This window comes from Zootoca vivipara, chromosome 2 (genome assembly GCF_965207765.1).
Source record: "Zootoca vivipara chromosome 2, rZooViv2.hap1.1, whole genome shotgun sequence".
Classification (NCBI taxonomy): domain Eukaryota; kingdom Metazoa; phylum Chordata; class Lepidosauria; order Squamata; family Lacertidae; genus Zootoca; species Zootoca vivipara.
The window spans coordinates 11,987,097-12,012,254 of NC_142584.1; the positions used below are offsets into that span (position 1 = coordinate 11,987,097).

The following is a 25,158-nucleotide window of genomic DNA, read 5'->3' on the forward strand; positions in this document are numbered from 1 at the left end:
CTCCTTGATCCTTGCCCATCCTGGCTTATAAAAGCTAGCCAGGAAGGGCTGGGCGATGGGCTTCGCGGGTTGGTAAATGCTTCTCTCCATGAGGGAGCCTTCCCAGACCCGCTGAAAGAGGCGGTTATTAAACCGCTTCTTAAAAAACCATCTTTAGATCCGGCCAATATGGCCAACTATCGCCCAGTCTCAAATCTTCCATTCTTGGGCAAGGTGATTGAGCGAGTGGTTGCGGAACAACTCCAGGCACGCCTGGAAGAAGCGGACCATTTGGATCCCTTCCAGTCAGGATTCAGGCCTCATCATGGGACTGAAACTGCCTTGGTCGCACTGGTCGATGATCTCCGGCGGGCTAGGGACAAAGGTAAGAGCTGTTTCCTTGTTCTGCTGGATCTCTCAGCGGCTTTTGACACCATCGACCATAACATCCTTCTGGACCGTCTAGAGGGCTTGGGAGCTGGGGGCACTGTCATGCAGTGGTTCCGCTCCTTCCTCCTGGGCCGTGTTCAGAAAGTGGTGGTGGGGGATGAGTGTTCAGACCCCTGGGCGCTCACTTGTGGGGTGCCTCAGGGTTCTGTCCTCTCCCCCATGCTTTTTAACATCTATATGCAGCCGCTGGGAGAGATCATCAGGGGGTTTGGGCTGGGTGTCCATCAGTATGCTGATGATACCCAGCTCTACCTCTCTTTTAAATCAGAACCAGTGAAGGCGGTGAAGGTCCTGTGTGAGTGCTTGGAGGCGGTTGGAGGATGGATGGCGGCTAACAGATTGAGATTGAATCCTGACAAGACAGAAGTACTGTTTGTGGGGGACAGGAGGCGGGCGGGTGTGGAGGACTCCCTGGTCCTGAATGGGGTAACTGTGCCCCTGAAAGACCAGGTGCGCAGCCTGGGAGTCATTTTAGACTCACAGCTGTCCATGGAGGCACAGGTCAACTCCGTGTCCAGGGCAGCTGTTTATCAGCTCCATCTGGTACGCAGGCTGAGTCCCTACCTGCCCACTGACTGTCTCTCCAGAGTGGTGCATGCTCTAGTTATCTCTCGCTTGGACTACTGCAATGCGCTCTACGTGGGGCTACCTTTGAAGGTGACCCGGAAACTACAACTAATCCAGAATGCGGCAGCTAGACTGGTGACTGGGAGCGGCCGCCGAGATCACATAACACCGGTCCTAAAAGACCTACATTGGCTCCCAGTACGTTTCCGAGCACAATTCAAAGTGTTGGTGTTGACCTTTAAAGCCCTAAACGGCCTCGGTCCGGTATACCTGAAGGAGCGTCTCCACCCCCATCGTTCTGCCCGGACACTGAGGTCCAGCTCCGAGGGCCTTCTGGCGGTTCCCTCATTACGAGAAGCCAAGTTACAGGGAACCAGGCAGAGGGCCTTCTCGGTAGTGGCACCCACCCTGTGGAATGCCCTCCCACTAGAGGTCAAAGAGAACAATTACCAGACCTTTAGAAGGCATCTCAAGGCAGCCCTGTTTAGGGAAGCTTTTAATGTTTGATGGATTTCTGTATTTTAGAATTTCTGTTTTTTTTTGGAAGCCGCCCAGAGTGGCTGGGGGAACCCGGCCAGATGGGCGGGGTATAAATAATAAATTATTATTATTATTATTATTATGGGAAAGTAGAGCCATCTGAATCCCCTGTTAGGAGCTAGAGCAGGGATCTTCTAAGGGATCTATTATTTCACGCACCCAGGGAGAGACAGACCTGGTTTCTCAGCGGAGAAAGAATGAAAATTACCTTTTCCATTGAAATGGCAGAAAACAATTTCAGGCTGTACCAAATATAAAGGGAGATATATATATACATAAGGGAAGAAAGAAAACCTGTTTCACAAACATTGTTTCTAATGATCAATGTAGCCACTGACACTTTCTTCTTTTTACGCTTGACCCCAGCTAGTGCTTGTCAGCAGTTCAATTGACAGAACCCAAAGGCAGCTGCGGCAGAAAAACAGATCAAACCCTTATAGCAGAAAGCAATGGTTTTGTTTAGCTAGAATGCATTTGGCATTAACGTGCTAAAGTAATGCAAACTGGGCAACATGTCAACAGGCATGGCAGCTAATAACTAAAACTGTGTCGAGGAATTTGGCTTGAATCTGGCAGGAGCTGTTGTTCCCTTTCCATAGAGGTCAGTTCTGGCAAACCTACTGGGGAAGAAAGTCTCTTCCAGGGCCTAAGGGCCTCCCAGTTTTTAAAGCCTCTGCAGATGGCTTCGTTTCACCATTCTCCAACTACCTGCCTAACACATTCCGAGCACCTGCTACAAACCCCATAGTTGCTCATATCAAAACGATATCATTCGTCCAATTCTCTCCACTTCTTCCAAGAGTTTCCAGGCACACCTGTGTGAACACGATATATCCCCATGGTCAAAACTCAGCAAGGGTTAAAAATCCTTCCCAACAACTTACACCCGGTTGGGGGGGGGGTTTCAACTTTCATGGCAACCCCTTCCTTCTGCTTCCACAGGGTTCAAAATGGAAGCTGTTGTCTTGTCAACATCAGGGGTGACCATTGCTTCTTGCCCGAATTTTCTTCTTATAATTGCTTAGCTTACAGAGTAAATTTATACTAGCTATTTTTGCTCTCTCCCCATATAATTCCTCTGGGCTGTGGCTCAATGGCCGAACATGGTTTGTGCAAAAGGACCCAGGTTCAATCCCTGGCATCTCCAGGTATGGTTGGCAAACACTGCTGATACCCTGCAATGCAGGGGGTTGGACTAGATGACCCTTGGGATCCCTTCCAACTCTACAATTCTATGATCCTGGAGAGCTGCTTTCAGTCCGTGGTGACTACACTGGGTAAGATAGCCCAGTACTATCTTACTCAGTTTAAGGCAGCTTCATATGTTCATTTGCTTTAAATAAGGATTTCCTTGCTTTTGACAACAGTTACCTGGGGTTGATTGTCGATTACAATCCAAATAACATTTCTCCCCACAAACCAAGTTGGGCAAAAAAGTATGCATGGGTTAAAACTGGATTTGCCGTGATAAAGGGATACCTCCTGGGCTGCCCACCTCTCACCTCTGTTTATAATACCTCTGAATCCCTTACAGCAGGCATCCCCAAACTTTGGCCCTCCAGATGTTTTGGACTACAATTCCCATCATCCCTGACCACTGGTTCTGTTAGCTAGGGATCATGGGAGTTGTATGCCAAAACATCTGGAGGGCCGCAGTTTGGGGATGCCTGCCTTACAGTGCCTTGTGGGTTAAGGAAGGAAGTGGTGATAAACAAGAGCCGGCTGGCTGTGACATGGCAGCAGTCATGCATTTTTCTACACCCACGTCGTACCTGAGTATGTTACTAAGGAACCAAACAGCTTTCCGAGAGGTTAATGCAAAGAAGGAACCAAGCAGCTTTGCAAAGTTTTCATGCAGGATGCAACACACTTGAGTCTGAAGGAAGCTTGTAAAGGAGTCAGGAAAAAGGCAATTTATTAGTGCAGTCAACACAATTGAACAGCAAAACACATAATGCGATCAGCAACTTGTGTACTGCCAGGAGACAGAACAAACTCTATGGTACGTTTCAGAGCACAAGAGTGACAGCAGGACACCAAGGGGAGGTAAACAAGATGTGTTAGGAGAAAAGAGTGAAGTCGGTTTAGCTCAAGATACAGTTATTAGGTTGGATTTAGCAGCTTTTTCAATTCCTGAGCAACAGGGACAGTTAGAAATTACTTCCAACCAGCATATTCCCCTTTCTAAACATGCCATTATCACTGACATGTATACGAGCACAACCCATTCCATCCCTAAAACTGATCTGACTTTTGAAGCACATTCCAGGTGTTTTTAAATCATCACTTACAAAATTGAAGTACGAATAAATGAACTGTAAAGTTACTTTTAAGTAGCAGCTCATACACAGTTAACAGTTGTAAAAGCTGAAACACCATAGGAAATGGTAACAGGCTCAGTTTCCGAAGCAAAGTTCTACTTGGGGGCAGAGCATAAGCAGTGTGCCAACAAAGGAGAAAAAATGGAAGGAGGAGAAAAATGGAGGACACGGCAGCGCTGGAGAGCAACTCATGAACAGGTCTGTGAAAAAGCAAAGGCCACAAACAGAATGACTGCTGCAGACTTAAGTATCTCCAAAGCACAAGCATTTCCCACAGAATGAAACCGGAAACAGCATTTGCTTGGTGAATATTCAAGATCATAAACAAAAGCTAAGCTGCATTATTCATGCACTTTATTCATAGGAATGATGGAAGTTCCACAAGAGGGATGGAGATTATTTTTGAAGGGGTTTAAGAATCGTGTCTTCCTAGACATACTCTTCTATCCTCTCTCCCTCCACCCCAACACACTTTCAAGAAAAAGAGCAATGGTTGTAGGCTATCAATTGCTGTGAGAACCACATTCCCAATATACGCTTATTCTCCACCATAGGATCACCATGAAGAACCAGGCCACTTACAGGACTGGGGAAACACTTCTTAAGAATATATATTCCATTGCATCCATTTGCAGTGCGGCAGGAGAGGAAACATTCCTCAAGCAGCCATTATTCCTGTTGATAGTATCTAGGAGTTTTTTCTCTGTCCCAAACATTTGCAGATGAGAACTGCTTGCAAAGTGGTCCAAACTCGTATGGTGAAGGCAGCAGCTATGGTCACCTACTGTTGCAAATCCCTTGTGTGAAACAGTAACAGCAACCATTTCAGGCAGCAATAGCACAAGAAAGGGAATTAAACCTTGGTTCAAAGTTTCTGCTCAGCTGAGGATATTCAGGGAGTCTTAACAAAATGAAAGCAATTCAGAAGGGATGGTACTGTCAGTGTTTTGATACATAGCAAGGTCCAACTGCTCTTTTATTGATGCTTTTATTCCTTGCCCCACCAACTCCAGCACAAATGCTTAAAAGCAAGGAAGAAATATTCAAAGCAACACACACAAAAAGAAAGTGGCTGTAAAAAACGGTTGCAAATAAATTAAATTTAACAGGTAAACTAAACTTGGACCTGAAGACATTCCTGACCACTGTATTCAAAAAATAAAATAAGGGAAACATATAAAGGCAAAAGTAGTACAAAAAAATACTGGACACAATCATCAAGATGTCAAAAAACAAAACAAAACACAGATTTATCAAAACAGCCAACATACAATGACAAGACAGTTTCATCCAGGTTAATTTCATTTTTTTTCCATTTTCTTTGCAAGGTCACGAAGTTGATACAACCTTAAATGGCACACACAATTCAGAGGAGCCTGGTTCTGTTCAAACTGAGCAGAGCATCTGCTTGAAGGCTTGCATCCTATGAGAAAGGATCGAAGTCAGCATAGAACCTGACCTCTCCAGCGGCACTTTGAGAGTACGAGGAGGAAGATGACATCTGGGTTCTGCGAGGAGATGTGCATTTAATTCTGCACCAGCAGCAGCAGCAACAGCACATTGCTAAAAATGCTAATTCAGTTGAAAACCAGGCCCTATCTGAAAAGGAAGGGTTGTCTCCTGTGCAACGTAAGGCCACGCATCTCAAGGAAGTTGCAGAAATTATCCTGTCGGGTTTTTTGGCTCCATAACACTTTGTACGCCAAAAACATCACTACTGGTATGTATATTTTATTTGGCATTACTTGCACCCCCAAGTTTGGCATCTGCCTTCTCATGTACTCTTCCTCGTCCATTCACCCCACCCCAAAAAAGGCTGCAAAGTTGTGCCTTAAAGGTACCGTGTGAAAGTCAGATGCTATGGGCCAAGATGGAAACGGCCTGTGCCCTGCACAGAGATGCTTTAAAGAGAAACCAAGTCATCTGGGCCAATGCACTCATGTCAGGTGATTGAAGACTTCTCTAAAGACATTTACGGCAGAAGCCCACTTACCGGAGCACAGAGGAGTTTCTTGTGCTTTTATGAAGACATTTGGAAACCTGCGCCAACATCAAACCGGAGTGGGATTATCACAAGGGGGTGGGGTGGGGGAAATGCAGCACGGCATCTTGCATAAGTTGCTGGGCACCTGCCCAGTATAATTAGGAAGCAGTGTGTTAATCAACAGAGAGAAATAATGCCCTGACACGGCACAGCGGGGCAAGATCAGTCAGCTTGGACATGGTATATTTTTTTCTCTCAAGCACATTCGTTCATCATCTCTGCTAAGTCTTTAGATTTCCTCCACTCCGTGTGCAAATATCATAACCAGGCCTGGCTCTAGCACCATCTCCTCACCCATGTGCTGATTCTCACAGGCCATCACCACCACAGCCTGCTTGCCCGGAATGCGTTTGGCCACATAGTTTTCATAATAGCGCCGGTTCATCTGGCGGGTTTCTAGCGTGGCCAGGCCCTGTGGCCAGTTCCGTTCGTGGGCGTTTTCAATCAACTCATTGATGATGGATGTGGGGCAGCCACTCTCCACCAATGAACGCTTGATGACGGCCTGAAGTACGGCGTCTGGTGTAGAAATCATACCGCCCCATCGTGTCACTCGGGCTGGCTGCAAGGAGTTCACCCACCTAGAAGCAATTGAAAAAAACAAGTCAAGGTAAGAGAACTATCAGGGGAAATACAGAGTGTTACCTACAAGCCTGAAGGTGAGGAATCCTAAATTGTATTGCTGATCTAACCTCTGGCCTTGGGCCAAACTACAATAGTAGTCTTGACTCAGAAGCTGCCAGCTTATTTTGAGCACTTCTGCAGATATTAACTGGAGTTGTAACTCACTTTAAAGCCTGTGTGTGTGTGTGTGTGTGTGTGTGTGTGTGTGTGTGTGTGTGTAAAGGGTGATAAATAAATGCAAAGAATGCATGAAATGCTGCTTCCAACTTCAAGGAAAAGACAATGGAATGGGAAGAGACTTCCTCAGTGGTTTTCCAACTTTCCATCTTTAGAGAACACTTCCTCATTGATTTGTCCTCCAAAAAACCCCTTGCACATTATACATAATTCTGGGGCATGTTCTAGGAGGCTCATTCAGTTTACTTGGAACCTTGGCCAGACCTGATGGGTCTCCAGTTGCCTCAGGTAAACCATGTGATCCTCAAAACACACCCAGCTACTCCTGACCCCCCCCCCTCATTTCTCTATGGTTGTGTATCACACAGGAAGATCAGTAATGGGCAAATGGTATTATAGGCAGCACTTCTTCTGTTCTTGAACTTTTAGGAAGCTTCCAAGGGGCCCTAGGGTTTTCCAAAGGCCACGAGAACTACAGGTTATTAGTTTAGTCTCAAGGCTTCTACCTACTGCTCCTGTATGTGCATCGGCCAGGAAGCATGGATTCAAGCTCCTGTAACACTCCAGTAATCCAATGTTTAGAAACACCTTGGGTGATATGCAATACTGCATGAGTGGAACTCCACTCATACAATGGGACCACCCCTTCCTCTCTGCCCCTGCAGCCAACCCCCACAAACACCTGTAAGTTGGCATAATAGGAAGCATCTCTTCGCCTACTCTGTATATTACTGTATCTCTAGAAATGTGCAAATTTGCAATGCAAACACACACACACACACACACACGCACACGCACACACACACACACACACACACAGAGAGAGAGAGAGAGAGAGAGAGAGAGAGAGAGAGAGAGAGAGAGAGAGAGAGAGAGAGAATATTACAATATCAACTCTTAGCTATGCTGGCCTTCCCCGTGTCAAAAAAATACCCTCACCACGCCACCCTCTTTTAAAACTCAGTTCCAGCACTTACTCTAGGATTTCATTATATTCAATAGTCTCCTCCAAATTCTGCAGGTTGGGATTGACACTACGTATCGCTCGCATATATGCTTTCAACAACTGAATGTCACGTTTCTGAAAGAAACAGAGTAAACGAGCAGATGAAAGCTGCAGTTTTTCAAATAAGATTTTGAGAAAGACCTGGTTAAAAAAAAATGTCCCCGGCGTTTAAGCAGCCACTAGATCTCTCCATTACGAGACGGTAATAGGATGCTAGGTATGGACCTAGTAAAGAGTCAGGGAACATAAAACGCATAGCGTGGTTGAAGCTAACTGAATGTGGACCTATCTCCCATTTCTCCAGGATAGGGAGAACATGGGAAGCCTACATTAGGATGACCTGAACTTTCTAAAGGAAAAGTGGGAAATAATAAATATGCCCTGTAGGCATTCCATGATTCCTTAAAATAAAACCTTTGTTTCTGGCAGGGCTCTCATGCCTTCAAAAGCTTCATGACAGGAGTAAGAACACAACCAATGGCCATCAAGGATCAGACCAAAGGTCCATCTAGTGCAGCATCTAGCTTCTCAGAAGTCAGCCAGATATTTTTGGGAAGCCCACACAGCAGGACTTGGAGGTAAAACTCCTCCCCTGTAGCTTGCTACACGCAACTTGCATTCAGAGGCAAACTTTACCCATTGAGCCAACAGTTTCTGGAGGCATCATAAGCCTGCCACAACTAGGTGGCAAACCCAGCACTGCATGGAGTTTGTTCCTACCTTCTCCTTGACCCCTCCTTTCTTCAGCTGTGTCACTTCAAGCTCCCAAATTTTCTTCCTGCCAACTCATCAGTCCTGCTTCCTTTAGCCTCTCTAGCTCTGAGGCAGCATCGTTTCCCTTTTCTCCTCCAATTTCCCACCTTGCCAATATACAGCTAGTTGGCAGCCCAGTCTCGGGTCTCCCTGGCCCAAATAGGCTTATCTTCTGGGACCACTTCTCATCTTGCCACAGTGGTCTTGCCCCTCGAGTCACTGAGATTTGAGTTTCCAGATAAACTGATGCTTCAGAGGAGGCTGCATGTTAGCATTCTATATGTCTGCATTTTATTAGCACACAAAGAGTGTTACTGAAGGAATACTTTAAGAGGGAGTAGGCATGCCATGCCCCCTCCCTCTCAAGTGTCAAATTTATTGCTCATTCACACCCCTTTTTTATCTGTGGGGTTGGCAACTGAGGAGGCCAGAAAGTACCATTCAATGAGACAAATTTGACTCGGGAGTTGCCACTTGGCTCACTGCTATTCTAAAAGGGGTCTCAATAGCTCAGTCAATAGGATCCAGAGGTTCCACTACTAGAACAAAAAATGCATTCACATAGTACAGTGGTACCCTGGTTCTCAAACACCTTGGTACTCAAACAACTTGGAACCCAAACACTGCAAACGTGGAAGTAAGTGTTCCAGTTTGTTAACTTTTTTCAGAAGCTGAACGTGCTCCGTTTTGAGTGTTACACTGAGGTCTGTCTGTTTTTACTATTTATTTTGCGTTTTGGTGACTTTTTTGTTTTGTTTTTGTGACTGTGTGGAACCCAGTTCACCTACTGATTGTGTGACTGCGGTACACTGTTTATTGCTTTCATTTTATGGATCAATGGTCTCATTAGATAGTAAAATTCATGTTAAATTGCTGTTTTAGGGCTTGTTTTTAAAAGTCTGGAACAGATTAATCCATTTTGCATTACTTTCTATGGGAAAGCGTGCCTTGGTTTTGGAACGCTTTGGTTTTGGAACAGACTTCTGGAATGGATTAAGTTTGAGAACCAAGGTACCACTGTACACTATATAAATACTATTCAATGATAATGTCCTGCAGTACTAGACTGCATTACTGCTCAAAGCTACACAAGGAACTTTCAGTACATGAAAGGTTTTAGCCTCTATATTTTAAGAAGAACCAACTGTCACATAGTGAATGCCCCTTTTGGATATTTTACAGTCACTCAGAACTTGAGAAGAATCCAGAGTCTAAAAAATATTTGAAATCCATCTGGGCAAGAGTCTTTTGAAATCTTCCCTTCCTCCTTAAGATCAGAACTCAGCTATAACACACAATACTTCAACTCAATATCCCCTATCTTCTAACACACACACCCCAATGATTTTTCATCCTCTGACAAATTCTGAACTAACAAGAGAGGTAATTTAGTCCTTTAGCCATTTCTCATGGCAACACAAACTCTTATCAGTTATTTGAGCTTGCCTGGGGAAAGAGGAATTGTTTATCTACTTAAAGGAGCCACAAAGACTGCTGCAAAAGAAGCTGTTACCTGCTCTGCTAGCTGGTGCTTATGTTCTGCTGAAGTCTTTTCCAACTCAGCTATCCTTGTCTGTTGCTGCTGCACCACTGACCGCAAGTGTTTGATGCAGTTATGATTCGGTAACTCATCTTTGGGCATTTCCAAGCTGCATGGAGAAGGAACAGCAAGAATTGAGAAAGGTGATTAAGCCAGATGTTCCCAGACTACGGCCCGTGGGCCGCATACGGCCCGAAGGCCTCTTTTATCTGGCCCACGACAACCCCCGCCGCCATCCGCTCTTAGCGGCGCGGCTGCCCACTTCCAGGTCGGATGTGCGCCGGAAATAGTTTGCCCGCATGCACAAGCGTCATTTCCGGTGCACTTCCGGGTTGGAGGAGGCCTGTGCACAAGCTATTTCCGGCGCTCCTCCGACCCGGAACTGTGCTGGAAATAGCGTGTGTGCACGCGTATGGGCGTGCGCTCGCCTAGCCGCCGCGCAATCGGCACAGCAGGCACCAGCCCGAAGCCGGGTAAGTTTGGGGACCCCTGGATTAAGCAATGGGTGTCTACTAACAGAAACTCATGGTTAGGTGACCTGCAAACAATGCGGAAGCAATAACCTATACTTTGAAAAGCAAACTGGGACTGAAGTCAGTAGTCTCAAGTTACCAACTGTCAGTATTGCGCAACTCAACTGTGCCTCACGCATCATAAAAGCTGTCTCATATTAAGCTTGACCAGGTGGACCACACAACCAATGTCTCTCTCCTGCTGATTTTTCCAGTTCATACTGGCATGGGAGTGAAGCCCTAATGGCTATGTAAAACCCTTATACCAGGGGTGCCCAAACTTTTTCCAAGGAGGGCCAGATTTGATGAAGTGAACATGCATGAGCGCCGACCAAAGTTGTTGCTTTTTTATGATTTTACCCCAAAGTTCTTGAGCTTTTTTTAGGATTGAAGTTGTTGAGCTTTTGCCCCAGGAGATAAACTGCCCCAGGGGCCAGATTAAACTGATCGGCGGGCCAGAAAGGCCCCTGAAATAGACTTTGGACATGCCTGCCTTAGACAAAGCACTGAACTTTGACATTACAATGCATTGGGTCAGACCTAGCTGAATACTTACCCACATCCCTGCTCACAAGTCACAGGCCGCTTTGGATTGTGTTCACAGTCGTTGAGGTGAGACATCAGGTTGTCAAGTCGCACTACAGCGGTACAACCAAAAACAGCGTTGTCACATGTGATCTGCAGCTTAGATAGCATATTACGCATGATCCGAGGAACAGGCCGCAAGTGAGCCACGGTCACAACACTTCGGTCCACGGGGCAAGTCTGTTGTTGGGAGAACCACTGGGTGATGCAGGCATTGCAGAAGGCGTGCTCGCAATGAGGAGCCTGTGCAAAGAACAGAGCAAGGTATGCCAATGCAGGTTACATCAGGTTCATCAGGTTGTTGCTGAAGCAGGAACACAGGACAACTGCCATCAACCAAAGGATTTGAAAATCATCTACTGCCTTTGAGGCAGAGATCTCTCTTTCTCTCTCATATCAAGCCTATTGCAAATCATACTTTGCCATTTCAGTGCTGGTGTGGTACAAGCAGAGCTCAATGGAAGGGGGTATACATTCACTACTGTGCAAGGTGTTCAACTCAAGAATGAATTGTTAAAATAAATCTTGATGATTTCAAAAATTAACTTCACAGGGTAAAGTAGCACAGTACCTCTCCCTTTAACCAGCTATTTTCATTGCACTGCCTGTGGGTGTAACATAGACAATCCTCCAAATAAGGCACAGCTGTAGTTATAACTCTTCTTCCGGAGAAGATTTATTCATGCACAAATGTACTTCACCAGCTCAGCTACTCGTCTCACAGCTATGCCTCCCAGGCACTGCCAACTGACAGAAGGCAGAAGTTTAATCTCTCTCTCTCTCTCTCTCTCTATATATATATATATATATGTAAAAAGGGCATGTGGGTGTGTTTCCACTTTTCACCAAAACCGCTTTACTGATTGAGGTGAATTTTTGACACAACATCACATGCGAATGTCCAAAGGATATAGGAAAGTTTGCTAAGACAGATGTCACACCACCAGGTAAAAACCCCCAAAACCCCTGTTCCAGAACGCACCACTCAGCCAAAAGTGGGAAAAGAACCAGGTTACAAACCAGCGCCCTCTAGTGGCGGCTACACTGGTACTGTACCTATAAAACCTTCCCTCTCAACAGCACCTTGGCTCCCATTTACATACTAGGCCAAAGCCTTTACAGACTAGGCCGAATGGAGGTACTGACTCGCCTGGGTGGAGGTGGGGGGAAGGAGGGGACGGGATAGGTCACGACACAGTGGGACCAGTCAAAGGGATGAGCCGGGGGTGGGGGAGAAGGGGCGTGATACATCATAGGTCGAGACAGGGTGGGGAAAATCACAGGGTAAGTAATGCACAACACATATTCAATCTAACAGAGAGTCAGGAAAGTTCAGAAGCTCTCAGTTGATTTCCTCTCCCATTCTCCCAAGCTTAATGACTTCCTGTTCAGAGAAAATCAAGATGTACAGCTGAATAGCACATGTTGCTCTCCATTGTATCAACCGTATCACAATGGATTAGATGCAATGTGCATTCTGAGGCAGTTTTTAGAGTGTTGCTTCAAATTTAAATGCAAAACTGTCTCTTGGAAAAGAGAGAAACAATTTGAGTTTATTAACATGCCTAACTACCGTAGCTTGCTAGTGACGTGGGTGGCACTGTGCGTTAAACCACAGAGCCTAGGGCTTACAGATCAGAAGGTCGGTGGTTCAAATCCCCGTGACGGGGTGAGCTCCCATTGTTCAGTCCCAGCTCCTGCCAACCTAGCAGTTCGAAACACCTCAAAGTGCAAGTAGATAAATAGGTACTGCTCTGGCGGAAAGGTAAACGGCATTTCCGTGCGCTGCTCTGGTTCGCCAGAAGCGGCTTAGTCATGCTGGCCACATGACCCGGAAGCTGTATGCCGGCTCCCTCGGCCAGTATAGCGAGATGAGCGCCACAACCCCAGAGTCGTCTGCGACTGGACCTAATGGTCAAGGGTCCCTTTACCCTTCACCTTTAACTGGCTTGTTAAGAATAATGTTTCTAGTGTGATCAGAAATACTGTTTAACACTAAGATATTTTGCACACATACCATAACAAAACACTTGAATATTTTAGGTAGACTGATCTCTCATGGCTACTTTGAATCAGCTATTCGGGGAGGTTGTATCCAACAAAATCATTGCATGCAACAGAACTTCCCTTCCTTCTCCTCCTTCCTCCCACCAGACTACTCCGATATCTGTTCTGGAACCCCCAGAACAGATTTGGGGGGCTTTGCTGTGCTTGTGGAAGTCATTCCATGAAAGCAATTATTTCGTTGAATACAAGCTTCTGTCTCCTCTGACAGGTTGGAACAGCATTTTAACTTGACTGATGCATTTTACAGGGTCACTAATTAGCAAGAGAAAATGCCTTCTCTGTTCAGTGCACAAGATGTGACTGGCGAGATCCATCTCGCCCCCTGATTGCTCATTTTTCATTGCTTTCTGAAGACTTTGTTTTAGCAGGCTCTGGGCAGACTGTGTGATTTCTTTTTGCTTCATCCAGAAATTTGTTTCTAGCTTTCTGATTTTCTGCCATCCCCATGTTTTGCTTTTTTTTAAAAAAAAAAGTTTAAGCAATGTTTTTTTAAAAAATGTTACTTGCTTTAAATGTTTGTTTATATTAGGCTCCTTGAGCACTTCATTTTGAAGTGAAAGGAGGGATAAAAATCTGAATAAAGGAAAAGCAAAGGCCCCTTCAGGACTAGGGTCCCATACTTGCATATAGAGCAAGCACCAAAGCCAGCCATGTAACATGCAGGAAGGGGACATTTTTGGTTAATGCTTCTTCATGCAAATGTTACATAAGGAGACCTACTAAGATAAGAATAGTTCCTGCCAGTTCCCTGTGCAAAAATAAACTCATGCTCCAGCAGTTCCAGCCTCTCAAGAAACAGAAGCTTTTGTTCTGAATGTGGAATGACAACTCCCAGTATGCCTAGTTATACAAGTATCTGAAGGTTCATTGTCATCTAGTTACCAGCTACCTGCAAGCCAGAGAGCTGAATTCAAACTAGGTGTTTTTTCCCCTTTTAATGATATTCCAAAGCACATTTGCTGCCACCCAATGCTGCTTTCATATGCAAGCCAAACAAGTCAATCCAAAATTCAGCAGCTAGCTGTTTAGCTTAATTCATCTTTTCAAGAACACCTTGTCAGCAAAGAAATCAATCCTTTACCTATCCAGTTCACTTCAGCTACAGATAGAAGTGATTTGTTTACTACTGATAAGAGAACAGGATGGGCTTACAGCTGATTGACATATTACCATATTACTATAGGGAAAGCAAAATAGATGCATGTGGTCACATGTGACAATCATATGTGGGGTTGGCTTGAACATATGCTAGGTCCTGCTTGTATGTTTCTGAAAGGCACCTGGTTGGTCACCGAGAGAAATAGAGGAGTCTTTGGCGAAAATTCAGCAGGGCTCTCCTTATGTGTATAAATTGTTAACTAGTTAACATTCACAGTCCTAGGTCTATCATTTTGGAAAATCCAGAAGAAATTGCAACAGATAGTAGAGAAATCATGTGCTCCAATAGCCTATATTTTAATACCATGAAGTGCATAGCCTATCATGACGTCTACTGCCTTTTATACGGATACACTACCTACCCAATTAGTATTCAGTGATTAACATGGGCTGTAAAATTTGTGCCTGAACTCCAAAGAAAGCTCACGATGTTTAACAGATTCCAGTGGAATCTGCATAGATATAACATAGCGTGCAACTTTTTTCTTTGGCTCAATAAATCAGGCTAGATTATAGCTTTAAAAAAATTAAAACAAAGAGTTCTACTATCACATGTATTCTCCCTCAGTCATGCAGCTGAACAAAGATCTATACAGCTTTGACCTAGAAAACCTTTAGCTTGTCAATAAACTACAAAATCTTTACGCTGACCTACCTGTACTGGCTCCTCCAAGACCCCGCTGCAGATGGGACATACAAGATCTTCATCAACATCCCCTTGAAAGCGAGCTACATCATACCCCATTTCTCATCACCGATGCCAAAACCCTAGAAAAAGCAGGAGAGGGGAAACGAAGAACAGTTGAGCACAGAAGATTTGGAGTCTTGCCACAAGAGACGCCAGCATATTCAGATTGCTGCTTCTGTGGAGTCAGTTAAAAGTCATTCTTTTGGCTAGGCTGCCAGGCTGCCTGCCTGCCAGCTAACCTGATAAGGCTGCATTCAAAGTCAGGGATTGACAGAAAAGCTTCAAATCCCTGAAGAGCAGGGTGTGGTGCAGCAAAGAGACAACTCAGCTCAGCCCAATCTGTGTGCACAGATTTGGGTGGTTTGACCCACCCGCTAACACCAAATTAGACACTTCCCTCTACAATGCAGAATTACTCATCTCTTCACTTGCATTTTTTAATTCCACACCTTGCTTTTTTTGTTCTTTCTGTGGAACAACTTGCCCATATGAGCGATGGCAAGGTGTGTCTAAGTTTCACACCAAATTATAGAGCAGGTATGGCAGAAGGAGGGGGGAAAGAAGAAAAGTTCCATAGCTAGGACAGATGATGGGGGGCTCAGTGTAATTAATTCACAACCTTCTCTAGGAGCTGTAAATGAGCTTGCAAACCTTGCTGGGGGTGGAGGGTAGGGAGCAAAACTGCACAGGCTACTTCCAGAGAGTTGAGTGTGACTTCCTCTGAGGGCAGGTACCGGTAATTTGGGTGCATCCCTATATCAAGCAAGATTGGATCAATCACTCCTGATGTAGTTAGACACACAGCCTAATTACCTGCCCCGAGGAGACTAACTGAATGATGGCACACCCAAGTCTCCCAAGCGTCTGAATTATTTATTTCTTAAAACACATGGTTCGGGAGTGACTGACAGGTCCTCCAAGAACCGGACCAGAGCATGAACCCTCATGGCTAATTATATAGCGTGCTCCAGCCATGTTCACCTTCCATCTTGCAACCTCCCAATTCTGTGCTCAACACCATCCCACCCTGTCCACCTGCAAATAGAGATTGTCCACCAAGTTTCATACTCCATCAAATTAGGAACACAGAAAGCTGCCAAGTCAGACAATCAGTCTATCCAGTTCAGTATCGGCTACACTGACCTACAATGGTACCTCTACTTACAAATTTAATGCGTTCCGAACATACATTTGTATGTCGAAAAAAATTGTAAGTCGAATCCCATAGGAATGCATTGGGAGAAAAAAATTGTAAGTAGAAGCAACCCTATCTAAAAATTCGTAAGTAGAAAAAATCCTATCTAAACCACATCCAAGATGGCAGACGGAGCTCCATTCGTAAGTAGAAATATTCGTAAGTAGAGGTACCACTGTACTGCTCTTCAGTGTTTCAGAAAGTTTATTTCCAATTTTTACTCAGTGTTGGTGGGATAGAACCTCTGACCTCAGTGCACTGAGCTACAGTCCTCCATCAGTAATCTATAATGCTGAAACAGAGGATTGTCAAGAGAATAAGATGGAAATTGGGGGGATGGGACAGAACAGATCCTGTCATACCATCTCCTGTAAGTCTAGTTACATACCTTCCAATTTTTAAAACAAAAACTCTCCCTCCTACTTTGTTCCCTCACAAGCACTGAGCTGAGCTGTGAGCTATTATTGCAGTCCTACAAACTGCCCTGTCTGATTCATTTAAAAACTCTTGGTTAGGCTAGGCACCTTGATAGAGATAAGTGACAAATTTCTAGAGTCCTCTGTCAATATCTTTATCTTCCCCAAGGGAAGCATATAGCCATTGGCCAAGAAAGAATTAACGGTACAGCTTTCCACAATGCTACTTTCAAGTGACTTGCACGGCTCCTGAAATACTTCAAGAGCAGACTGCTCATTTCTGCTTTCTCAGGGACCAGCTTCTAGGGGGAAAGTTGCTGTACAGATGACATTGCACTCTTCATTATAAGTTGGCAGCTTGTTGGCTATATCTTTAGCTGCTTGAATTATGACATCAAAGGAGTAACAGAGACTTTCTTCATTTGCAAAATGTAGTCCTATTGGCCAATATGACCTTAGTTTTAAAATTCTAAACAAATATGGCATATTTTACTGTCAGGAAGCATTCAAACATGGGAACATAAGTAGCACAAAAAATAATATTCAATCACTGATAAAACCCAATATGATTAATGCACCATTGCAAGTCCGGAGCAAACGAAGAAAATATTATCTCCTCAAATATCCCAACTAGTCTTTTATGTATAACATACAGTATGTTCCGTTTGACAGGAAATATAGATTTATGAATACAGCATATTATTACAAAAGCAAAAGATATTGCGAAGAATGAAAGAATCATTACATTAGAGCCAACTGACAAAATAAATGAACTGAAAAAGGCCCAAATGTACCAGTATTTTAAACTTAAGGAGTCTTATAAGTAGAAAATTATATTGCTAGCCGCCCAATGGCATAAGGACTCGAGCACCAACAGTAAAATAATTATGAAAGTATGGTACAGTTCAGGGATGAATTTAACTAAACTGGTCAGAATGAGAGAAGGGAGTCCAAAGCAAGAGCAACTTGAAAAATTATTGTCTCCTTTTTATGACATATACTGTACAGAGAAGAATTAAAGGATACAATCTTTTAATGCTTTTTCATAGCTATGATAAAATGTAACAAATGTTAAAATAATATACTGTACATGGTTTGCAGTGCTGACAAATATACAGTATTGTTAATAAATAATGAAATGTTCCATATGATTAACAGATGTTTGTGTGTGTGTATGCATATGTATGTGTATGTATGCTTTTGTATAGATTCTTTTAGAAAATTATTACAAAAAACAATATTCAAGCATGGACACAGAACTGCATCAAAATAATGCATTTTACAAATAAGAACACAATTAACCCCCATTTTGCAGTTGGGGAAACCCAAGACAGGGAGAAGTGACTCACCCAAAACCAGAAAGCAGATGACATGAGGAGTCCACATTATCAATTTAGCAGCATGATCACCAGTTTAATTTGCCTCTTGTAGTAAGTTATGCACTGCTGATAATCAGAAATAAAGGGTTCAGTCTGTACATTCAGTGATATTGCTTATACTAGATGCTCGGATTAAAAAGGAACATTTCTAATGAGATGGCTATGGCAACATGGCTTGCTGCTGAGTTCAATATTTAGGCCGCTTCTCACTACTTATCTCTGAATAGCATAGATACACAAAGATGAGCCTTGAAAGGTCACCCTGAGTGGACAAGCGGGGAAGAGGCACACACAAAACGGCAGAAATATACAGCTCATGGCCAAACAATCTATCCTGGCTGGAACAATTTGTCTGGAAAGCCGATGGCAGCTGCCCAAATTATAGGGTGTTTGTAAGTTTTTAAAGGAGCATCCAAATGAATCATGTCTGAAAGTCATAGCGCACCTAGGGATTTTTCACTATACCCAAGTTTGAATCACAAATGAGACCTGCTCAATAGTTTGGCTGAATTTTATAACCCCTAAATACCTTTAAAGATTTCCACACAACCTAAAATCTTGATGATTCGAATGGCAACAGAAGATGCAATGAAAAATATTATTGCTTGGGAACTAAACATGATAACCCCAAACCCACATTCTAGTTCAAATTATGTTTACCAAGACTGTTCAATCCAATCATTAAAAAGTATCTTAACACAAATAGTATTTTATCTAGACGTCAAACAGAAGTCGAAGATTTTTATCACTGTAATAGCCACTAATACATTGCTTAGAGATCTCTATCCAAGAAAAATAACCTAGTAAATAAATTACCACCACCATTTGAACCTATTTTCAGTGTTATGACATTCCGAAAGTATATCAAGAAATAAATCTGATCACTTCTCTGAGAGGAGAAAAACAATTTAGTCCTACAGAGGGAATCTAACCTTTGCCTAAGTTCTCATACACTTTGAAACTGAGAACCAAGTACCCTGTTTCTCCGAAAATAAGAAATAAAATACGCCATAATATAAGCCGTAGCAGGATTTGTAAGCATTCAAGGAATATAAGCCATACCCAAAAAATAAGACATAGTGATAGGTGCAGCAGCAATGCCAGCCGCGGCAGGAGGAGGAGGAAAAGAATAAGACATCCCCTGAAAATAAGCCATAGTGCGTTTTTTTGGGGAGAAAAATAAATATAAGTGTCTTATACGGTAGTATTAACGCGTAACAGGTACAAAATCCTTCCCTGTTCTTGTAAGCTATGTTTGTTTGTTTTTGCTTTTATTGAGGTTTCCTAGTTCTGAGCTTTGTAAACTGTAATAAAGCCCAGGGGAAGGCATATGAATACACACACACTACAGTGGCCCACAAGGCTCGGACACAGTCAATTTGGGCAATCAGATTCAGAATGCAAATTCCACATACCTCTGATAGTTGGGCAGGAAAATAAACTGTACTGGCTACAGCTTGTTCTGTCACAGTGCCAGAAGTAGGAAGTTGCAGTTGCCAGCATTATCTCTTCTACTACTTGAACTATAGAGCCACTACCCCTTCAGTGCATGTAGGCCTCACTAACTTTACACAGGAGCCTTGGTTAAAAATACACTAACAAAGAATTCTCTTATTAGTTCCAAATAAGTTTCCATGTCTTATTTCCAGCTTTGCAAATGATTCATTCATGTGATCCCAAGATGTCACTTTGATTTGCTCTATCTTTAGAAGCAGGTATAATATTTAGCCAAACCATAGTGACAGGTTCTTTGAACTTTAATACTTCCAAATGAAAAAAACAACAAGAAAAACTCACAGTAAGGAGAAATTCACTCTGGCTTGCAGAGTCAACTTCACATAAATGAGAACTGGCATAGTTTGTACTGTGTGTAGGATAGTAGCAAAACTGAACAGAACAAAGCAACAACCATTTGGTAACTGGATAACAGTTTCCTAAGATTGTATAGCCTTCAAAATATTTAGGTAGCAAGGCTATTCCTTCAGATCTACCAAATGCTAGGAAGCTCTGAAGGGTTTTCAGAGCAATTTAAAATATAATTAGTTCAAAGTCCAGTGGAAGTCTATCAATGTACAATGCTTGCGCAGGATCTCTGGTTCTACAAGTTCAAACATCAGTAGACTGTGTTAGTAACTGTGAAACCTAGACTAGTACACACTACCCAGTAGAAAATGCAAAGGGAAGCAGACATCATTTAACTGTGGAGAGATTACATCACTGGTAGGGAACCTGTAGCTCTCTGGCATACATGTTTTCATGCTGATGCGATGTCCACAAATTATGAATCAGAATACCCAATTGAATGGTTCAGCTGTTAGTCTAGTTTTACCTATGCAATGCAGGGGAACTAAAATGCATAATACATGCTGCGTGCATGCTAAAAAGAAATGGGAGTTTATCAGGTTGATATGTGGCACAAGAAAATAAAAGATGAGCAGGAATAAAATAAAATAAAAGATGAGTAGGAGAAACATGTGACACATGTTGTAGTATCCAAAGTTTTATCTGGAAAAACAAATGCAAAATTACCCAGGACAATAGTCCCTGGATTTGAAAGCGTACTTAAAAACACTGACTGGGTTTGGCATTAGAAATAAACAGACATTTTAGTAAGATAAAATCTGCAAAGGAGCAGTGAATATCTGCTTAATGCTCAAATGGATTTTCCAATTTTTTTATAATAATTTTTATTGATTTTAATATAAACAAAACAAGACAAAACATAATATATATACTCCATCCTTCTTCCCTCCCTCCCCTCACAAGTCCACTTCTGCCACCAGTAGGACCCGTGGGCGTTGAGAGCCAAAGGCGGTCCATTTTAAAGCTGAGTTTGTCCTCCCCCCCTCCTCCCCCCTGCCACCAGGAGGCCAGGGGGGGAGGAGGAGTACTGAGGTTTGGATTTCCCCCAGCTAGTCCCTCAACATACACACACAAACGAACAAATAATTTAAAAAATTCTCCAATTCTTAATTTCTTAACTTTATATTTGTGACTTCCTCGAATCTCTTCTTCCTGGTTTTCTTAGTTTCTTAATATAGTTATAGGGGGTTTTCTATTCTTGATTCAAAATCTTTTCCTTAAAATATTCACTTTATCCTACTCCTTCTTCGTGCCGCCTCCCCACGGGCCCCCTCCTGCCACAAGAGGAACCCGTGAGGTGCGGCCTTCTAAAGGAGATCCATCTTTGGTGGCTGGGTTTCCCTCCCCCCCCTCCTCCCCCCTCAGAGCCCCCCCCCTGGATTTTCCAAATTTTTTTGGACCAACCCTCCCCCATTCCATACAGAAAGCTAAGAGCACTTCTATGACAGTTAATTTAAGGAGAAATTAAACCCTGCTTTATATGCTATTAGAATGCATTGATAGGCTAGGAGGGTGGAAAGTTGAGAACCATCCTTTCAGCCTATAATGCGAAAGAGGCTTATTTAGCTTTCCTTTTAGTAGTACCACAACACCTATACTTGAAATGCTGCCAAGTTTTAACTAACTATCACATAAGCATCGGTAGCTCTCCCTATCTCTGGTGTCATATGGACTCAGATTCCTCAACTGTTCACGTTTCTGCCTTTTCTTGAAACATGGGTTTAATTGTAACTTATTTTGGTATTACATGGAGGCATATTGCCTGTTACACAAATTTTCACGAATAGCACTGTATTATCCTGTTTTCTGTAGTCAAATTGTATCATGTGGCTGCAATCAGCTAATGCACCTTATGCTATGAAAATTCCATTTCCTTTCCAACAACAGGAGGGAGAGGGATTAGACAGCACAATTAAAAACCACAGTCTACTCATGTGAGTGGAGTGCAGGGATTTGGGTATCTTTTTGAAGCAATTGTTATCTGAAATATTGCTGTTGCTTGATCTTCAAATAACAGCATTGTCAGTAACTTCAATTGCTAAAGGAATAGCAACAGACAGCTGACTTACTCATTTCTGTTATTCATTGCAACTTAGTGCTAGAAGCCTACAATTCCCATGCAGTCTATCAGTTTACTGCTTTAGGAGACAGCTTGTAAGCTAAAATGATGAGCTTTCTAATCACCAAAAGAAGAAAGAGTTTAGGTTACCAATAGTAGAGTTCACAGTTTGGGAGACTTCTGAGATACAAGTTTTGAGAGACATACAAAAGGCCCCTTAAAAACCTGAATACGGTAAGTGTGAGGCTGATGCACACAATAGTAAAAGAAAACGAAAAGAAGGATGACACGTGCCTACACTTGTGGTTTGCTGATGGGAATCTGGGATATGAAAGCCAACAATCTAGCAGTTGGCTAAAAATCTGAGGCATTTCTAGAAATACGGTTGCCAGAGCCAGACGAACTGCCTGTCACATTAAGAGCTCTGAATGGAAAACATATATATAGCAGTGGTTTCTCCCATCCTAGTCTGGAATCTTTCCCCTTCAGTTCTCTCCTGCCATTACAGGGTACAAGAGTCCTGGTTTGCTACATCACGGAGAATAGCAGGTGATTATATTTATTTATTTAACAGAAATTGCCTGGCGTGCTCTGGTCCATGGGGTCACGAAGAGTCGGACACGACTAAACAACAACAATTTAAAAGGCACTGGGTTGAAAAGTGCCACTGCTGCATACTATTTCTCAGTCCCAGAACTCTTTAAAAGTAGGGTGAATCTCCAGGTAATCTCAGAGAGAAAAGCATGAAGCCCTTGTTCAGCGCAAAAAGCCCGGCATGGGGGCTCAAATCAATGGCTCTGGCATTACTAACACCATGCTCTAAGCTAGCTACTTATCTGCACTGGGTGTAACTAAATCAGGAACGGACAACCTGTGGCCTTCTGTCTGATTTCAAGACCCCTCTACATGCAATCAGTTCAAGTGAGATCTGTCCCTACCTCTATAGGGCAGAGAGAAGGGGTGACCCCACCCACTGCCAACATATGGTCACTAACAGATTTCAAAAGGAACATGGCCCTAACACACCAAATAGTGTTATTCTATCATTTCCCCCCCTTACATTTATATTCTTTTTTGTATCATGGGACCCAAGTTGGTGTATATGTGGTTCAAAGAAGTCTCCATTTCAGGCATAATCAGATTCGGGTCTGCCTTGCTTCAGCATGGTGGTGTGCTCATATGCCTTTGGGCATAGGATGCCCTAGGATGCCCACCCCTTACTAAATGATCCAGTCATTAGCAAAACAGGGGAAATGGGGGACCTGTTATCAAATGAAACTGTTCACTGTGTCTCTGCATAGGTCATTGCTTTGGTTTTGCATTCTTTCAATTAGGAAGCATGCTCAAGCAAAGTGTGACTCAAGCAAAAGCATAGGGCATGAGTGAATCTTACTCTTACAGACATTTTCCATGTGTAGTTATGCAAGCCTCCCATTTTAATTCAGAAAAGAGCATGTATGACTTTTCTGGGCATTGTAATAAACAGAAAAGGCTTTTGTCATTTTTAAGAGACTCCAGTTTCTATTGGAGCACACAGAGACATACTAAGAATGTCAACCAGAAGAATTAATAACCTAGTTTGCACATAAAATATCCCTTTTTTTCTGTCTTCCCCTTTTTATTGTCTCTCGGCCTAGCATACCTCATACAGTTGCTGTAGGGATACAATGGAGACGGGGAGACCTGTGCTATGGGCTATAAATGCAATAAATCAATAGAATAGAATAGAATAGAATAGAATAGAATAGAATAGAATAGAATAGAATAGTGCCAAATAATGGCATAGTGAAAATGTGTGAGCACATGAATTTCCAGAGGGGAGACTGCAGCTGTTGGCTCCTCCTCCTGTCCTGTGAGCCAAGCCATGGTCTGGTTTAGTGTGTCCTCCAAATCCAGACTTGTCTTGCTCAACATAAAGCATCAGCTGCAAACAAACTATGTTCTTGGTTTGCAGCTTGTCGTTTGTCTAGAAAGAGACAAATCACAAGTTCAGGATTGGATAACATGCTAAGTCAACCCATGGCTTAGCTTGCAGCGCCAAGTACAGAGGGGGAGGCAAGGTGGTTGCGATCTTCTCCCTTGAGAGCCCTTGCGCTTGTACATTTGCACTAAGCCATCGTTTGGCTTCACATTACATGCAAATCTTACCGATGTGTGAAACAAAAAATGCACACAAAACCTCCAAATACATTTTTAGAAGCAATGTGGCTCATTGTTTAGGGATGTAACAGTCAAGTGCACACCAATGGGCTGTGATACCTTAGAAAAAAATCTAGTTCAAGGGCAAAGCTGTTGCAGGTGCAAACCAAAGGCACAATTTTCTGAAACAACCCCAAGCCTCCTTTAAAAGAAATGAAAGGTGGGATACTTTTCTATGTTAATCTTTTTCCATTTTTATAAAAAAGTGAAATAACTTCTATATAATCATTGCCCTTTCTAATGAGACTTCCACATGCTAATTTCCTTTCTATGCACAGCACACCTTGCAGTCTAGATGTCGCTTGGCACAGATAGTCATTATGAAACAGACACTACTACTGGCGCCTGCTTCCAGTGTCTTAAAGTGCTCTGCCTCCCAGATTTCAAAGTGAGGATAGTTTCTCTTGCTTATTACACAGGCATGTTATCAATTACAGAAATACAAGACAGAGCACTCTGAAATGTTCAAGTGCAGGACTAAAGTCATTTTGACTCCAATAATTCATCGTTTGACGATAATATGACTGCACCAGCTCACAGCAAAAATTCCAAAATGTAGGTCTCTTGCACTGAGTAAACTAAACAATTTCTTCTTCCTGGTAAATATACTCACACTGCCCTTCACACATTACACAATACAACCTTCACCTACAAATAGACCAGTCCTCAGAGTTTACAAGTGTCAATGAGAGAATGACTTTACCTCTTGCTTATGGGAATGTGGGGCTCTATAGGGTTTTCAACTTGAAGAATGAGGATGACTTGACCCTGTTGTCAGATAGAAGAAGTAGATATACAGACAATATCTGTAACTTCTCTTCACAATCTCCCAACAGTACACCTTAAATCATTTGTGTTCTTGTGTTTTTAGAGTCTGTTTTTTTCTGAAGAAATTAATGGTAATTGGTCATGGTAACTCCCTAGCAGACATGAATTTACCAGCAACATGATATAGTGGCTTACCAGTAAGTAAATTCAAGTACTTGAAAGAACGATGGAAGTAAAAAAGTATTAATAGCCCTTCCAACAGCTTAGG

General features: G+C 43.0%; 1 protein-coding gene across 6 annotated transcripts in view; it reads right to left on the reverse strand.

Moving 5' to 3' along the window:
* Positions 1-4,194: 4,194 nt before the first annotated feature.
* Positions 4,195-25,158, reverse strand: part of RNF41 (ring finger protein 41) — a 31,127-nt gene continuing 10,163 nt past the window's right edge. For 2 of the 6 annotated variants that reach the window (XM_035103776.3, XM_088662904.1), the window contains exons 3-8: positions 17,972-18,067; positions 14,979-15,091; positions 11,070-11,341; positions 9,975-10,110; positions 7,680-7,783; positions 4,195-6,482 (exon numbers count right to left, since the gene is read on the reverse strand). In XM_035103776.3, coding sequence (XP_034959667.1) covers positions 6,131-6,482; positions 7,680-7,783; positions 9,975-10,110; positions 11,070-11,341; positions 14,979-15,068 — 954 coding nt within the window. In that variant the 5' untranslated portion in view covers positions 15,069-15,091; positions 17,972-18,067 and the 3' untranslated portion in view covers positions 4,195-6,130. Of the gene's footprint in view, positions 6,483-7,679; positions 7,784-9,974; positions 10,111-11,069; positions 11,342-14,978; positions 15,092-17,971; positions 18,068-24,825; positions 24,891-25,158 lie in introns of all 6 variants that reach the window. The other 4 variants (XM_035103777.3, XM_088662907.1, XM_088662906.1 and 1 more) reach the window with 3 other exon arrangements.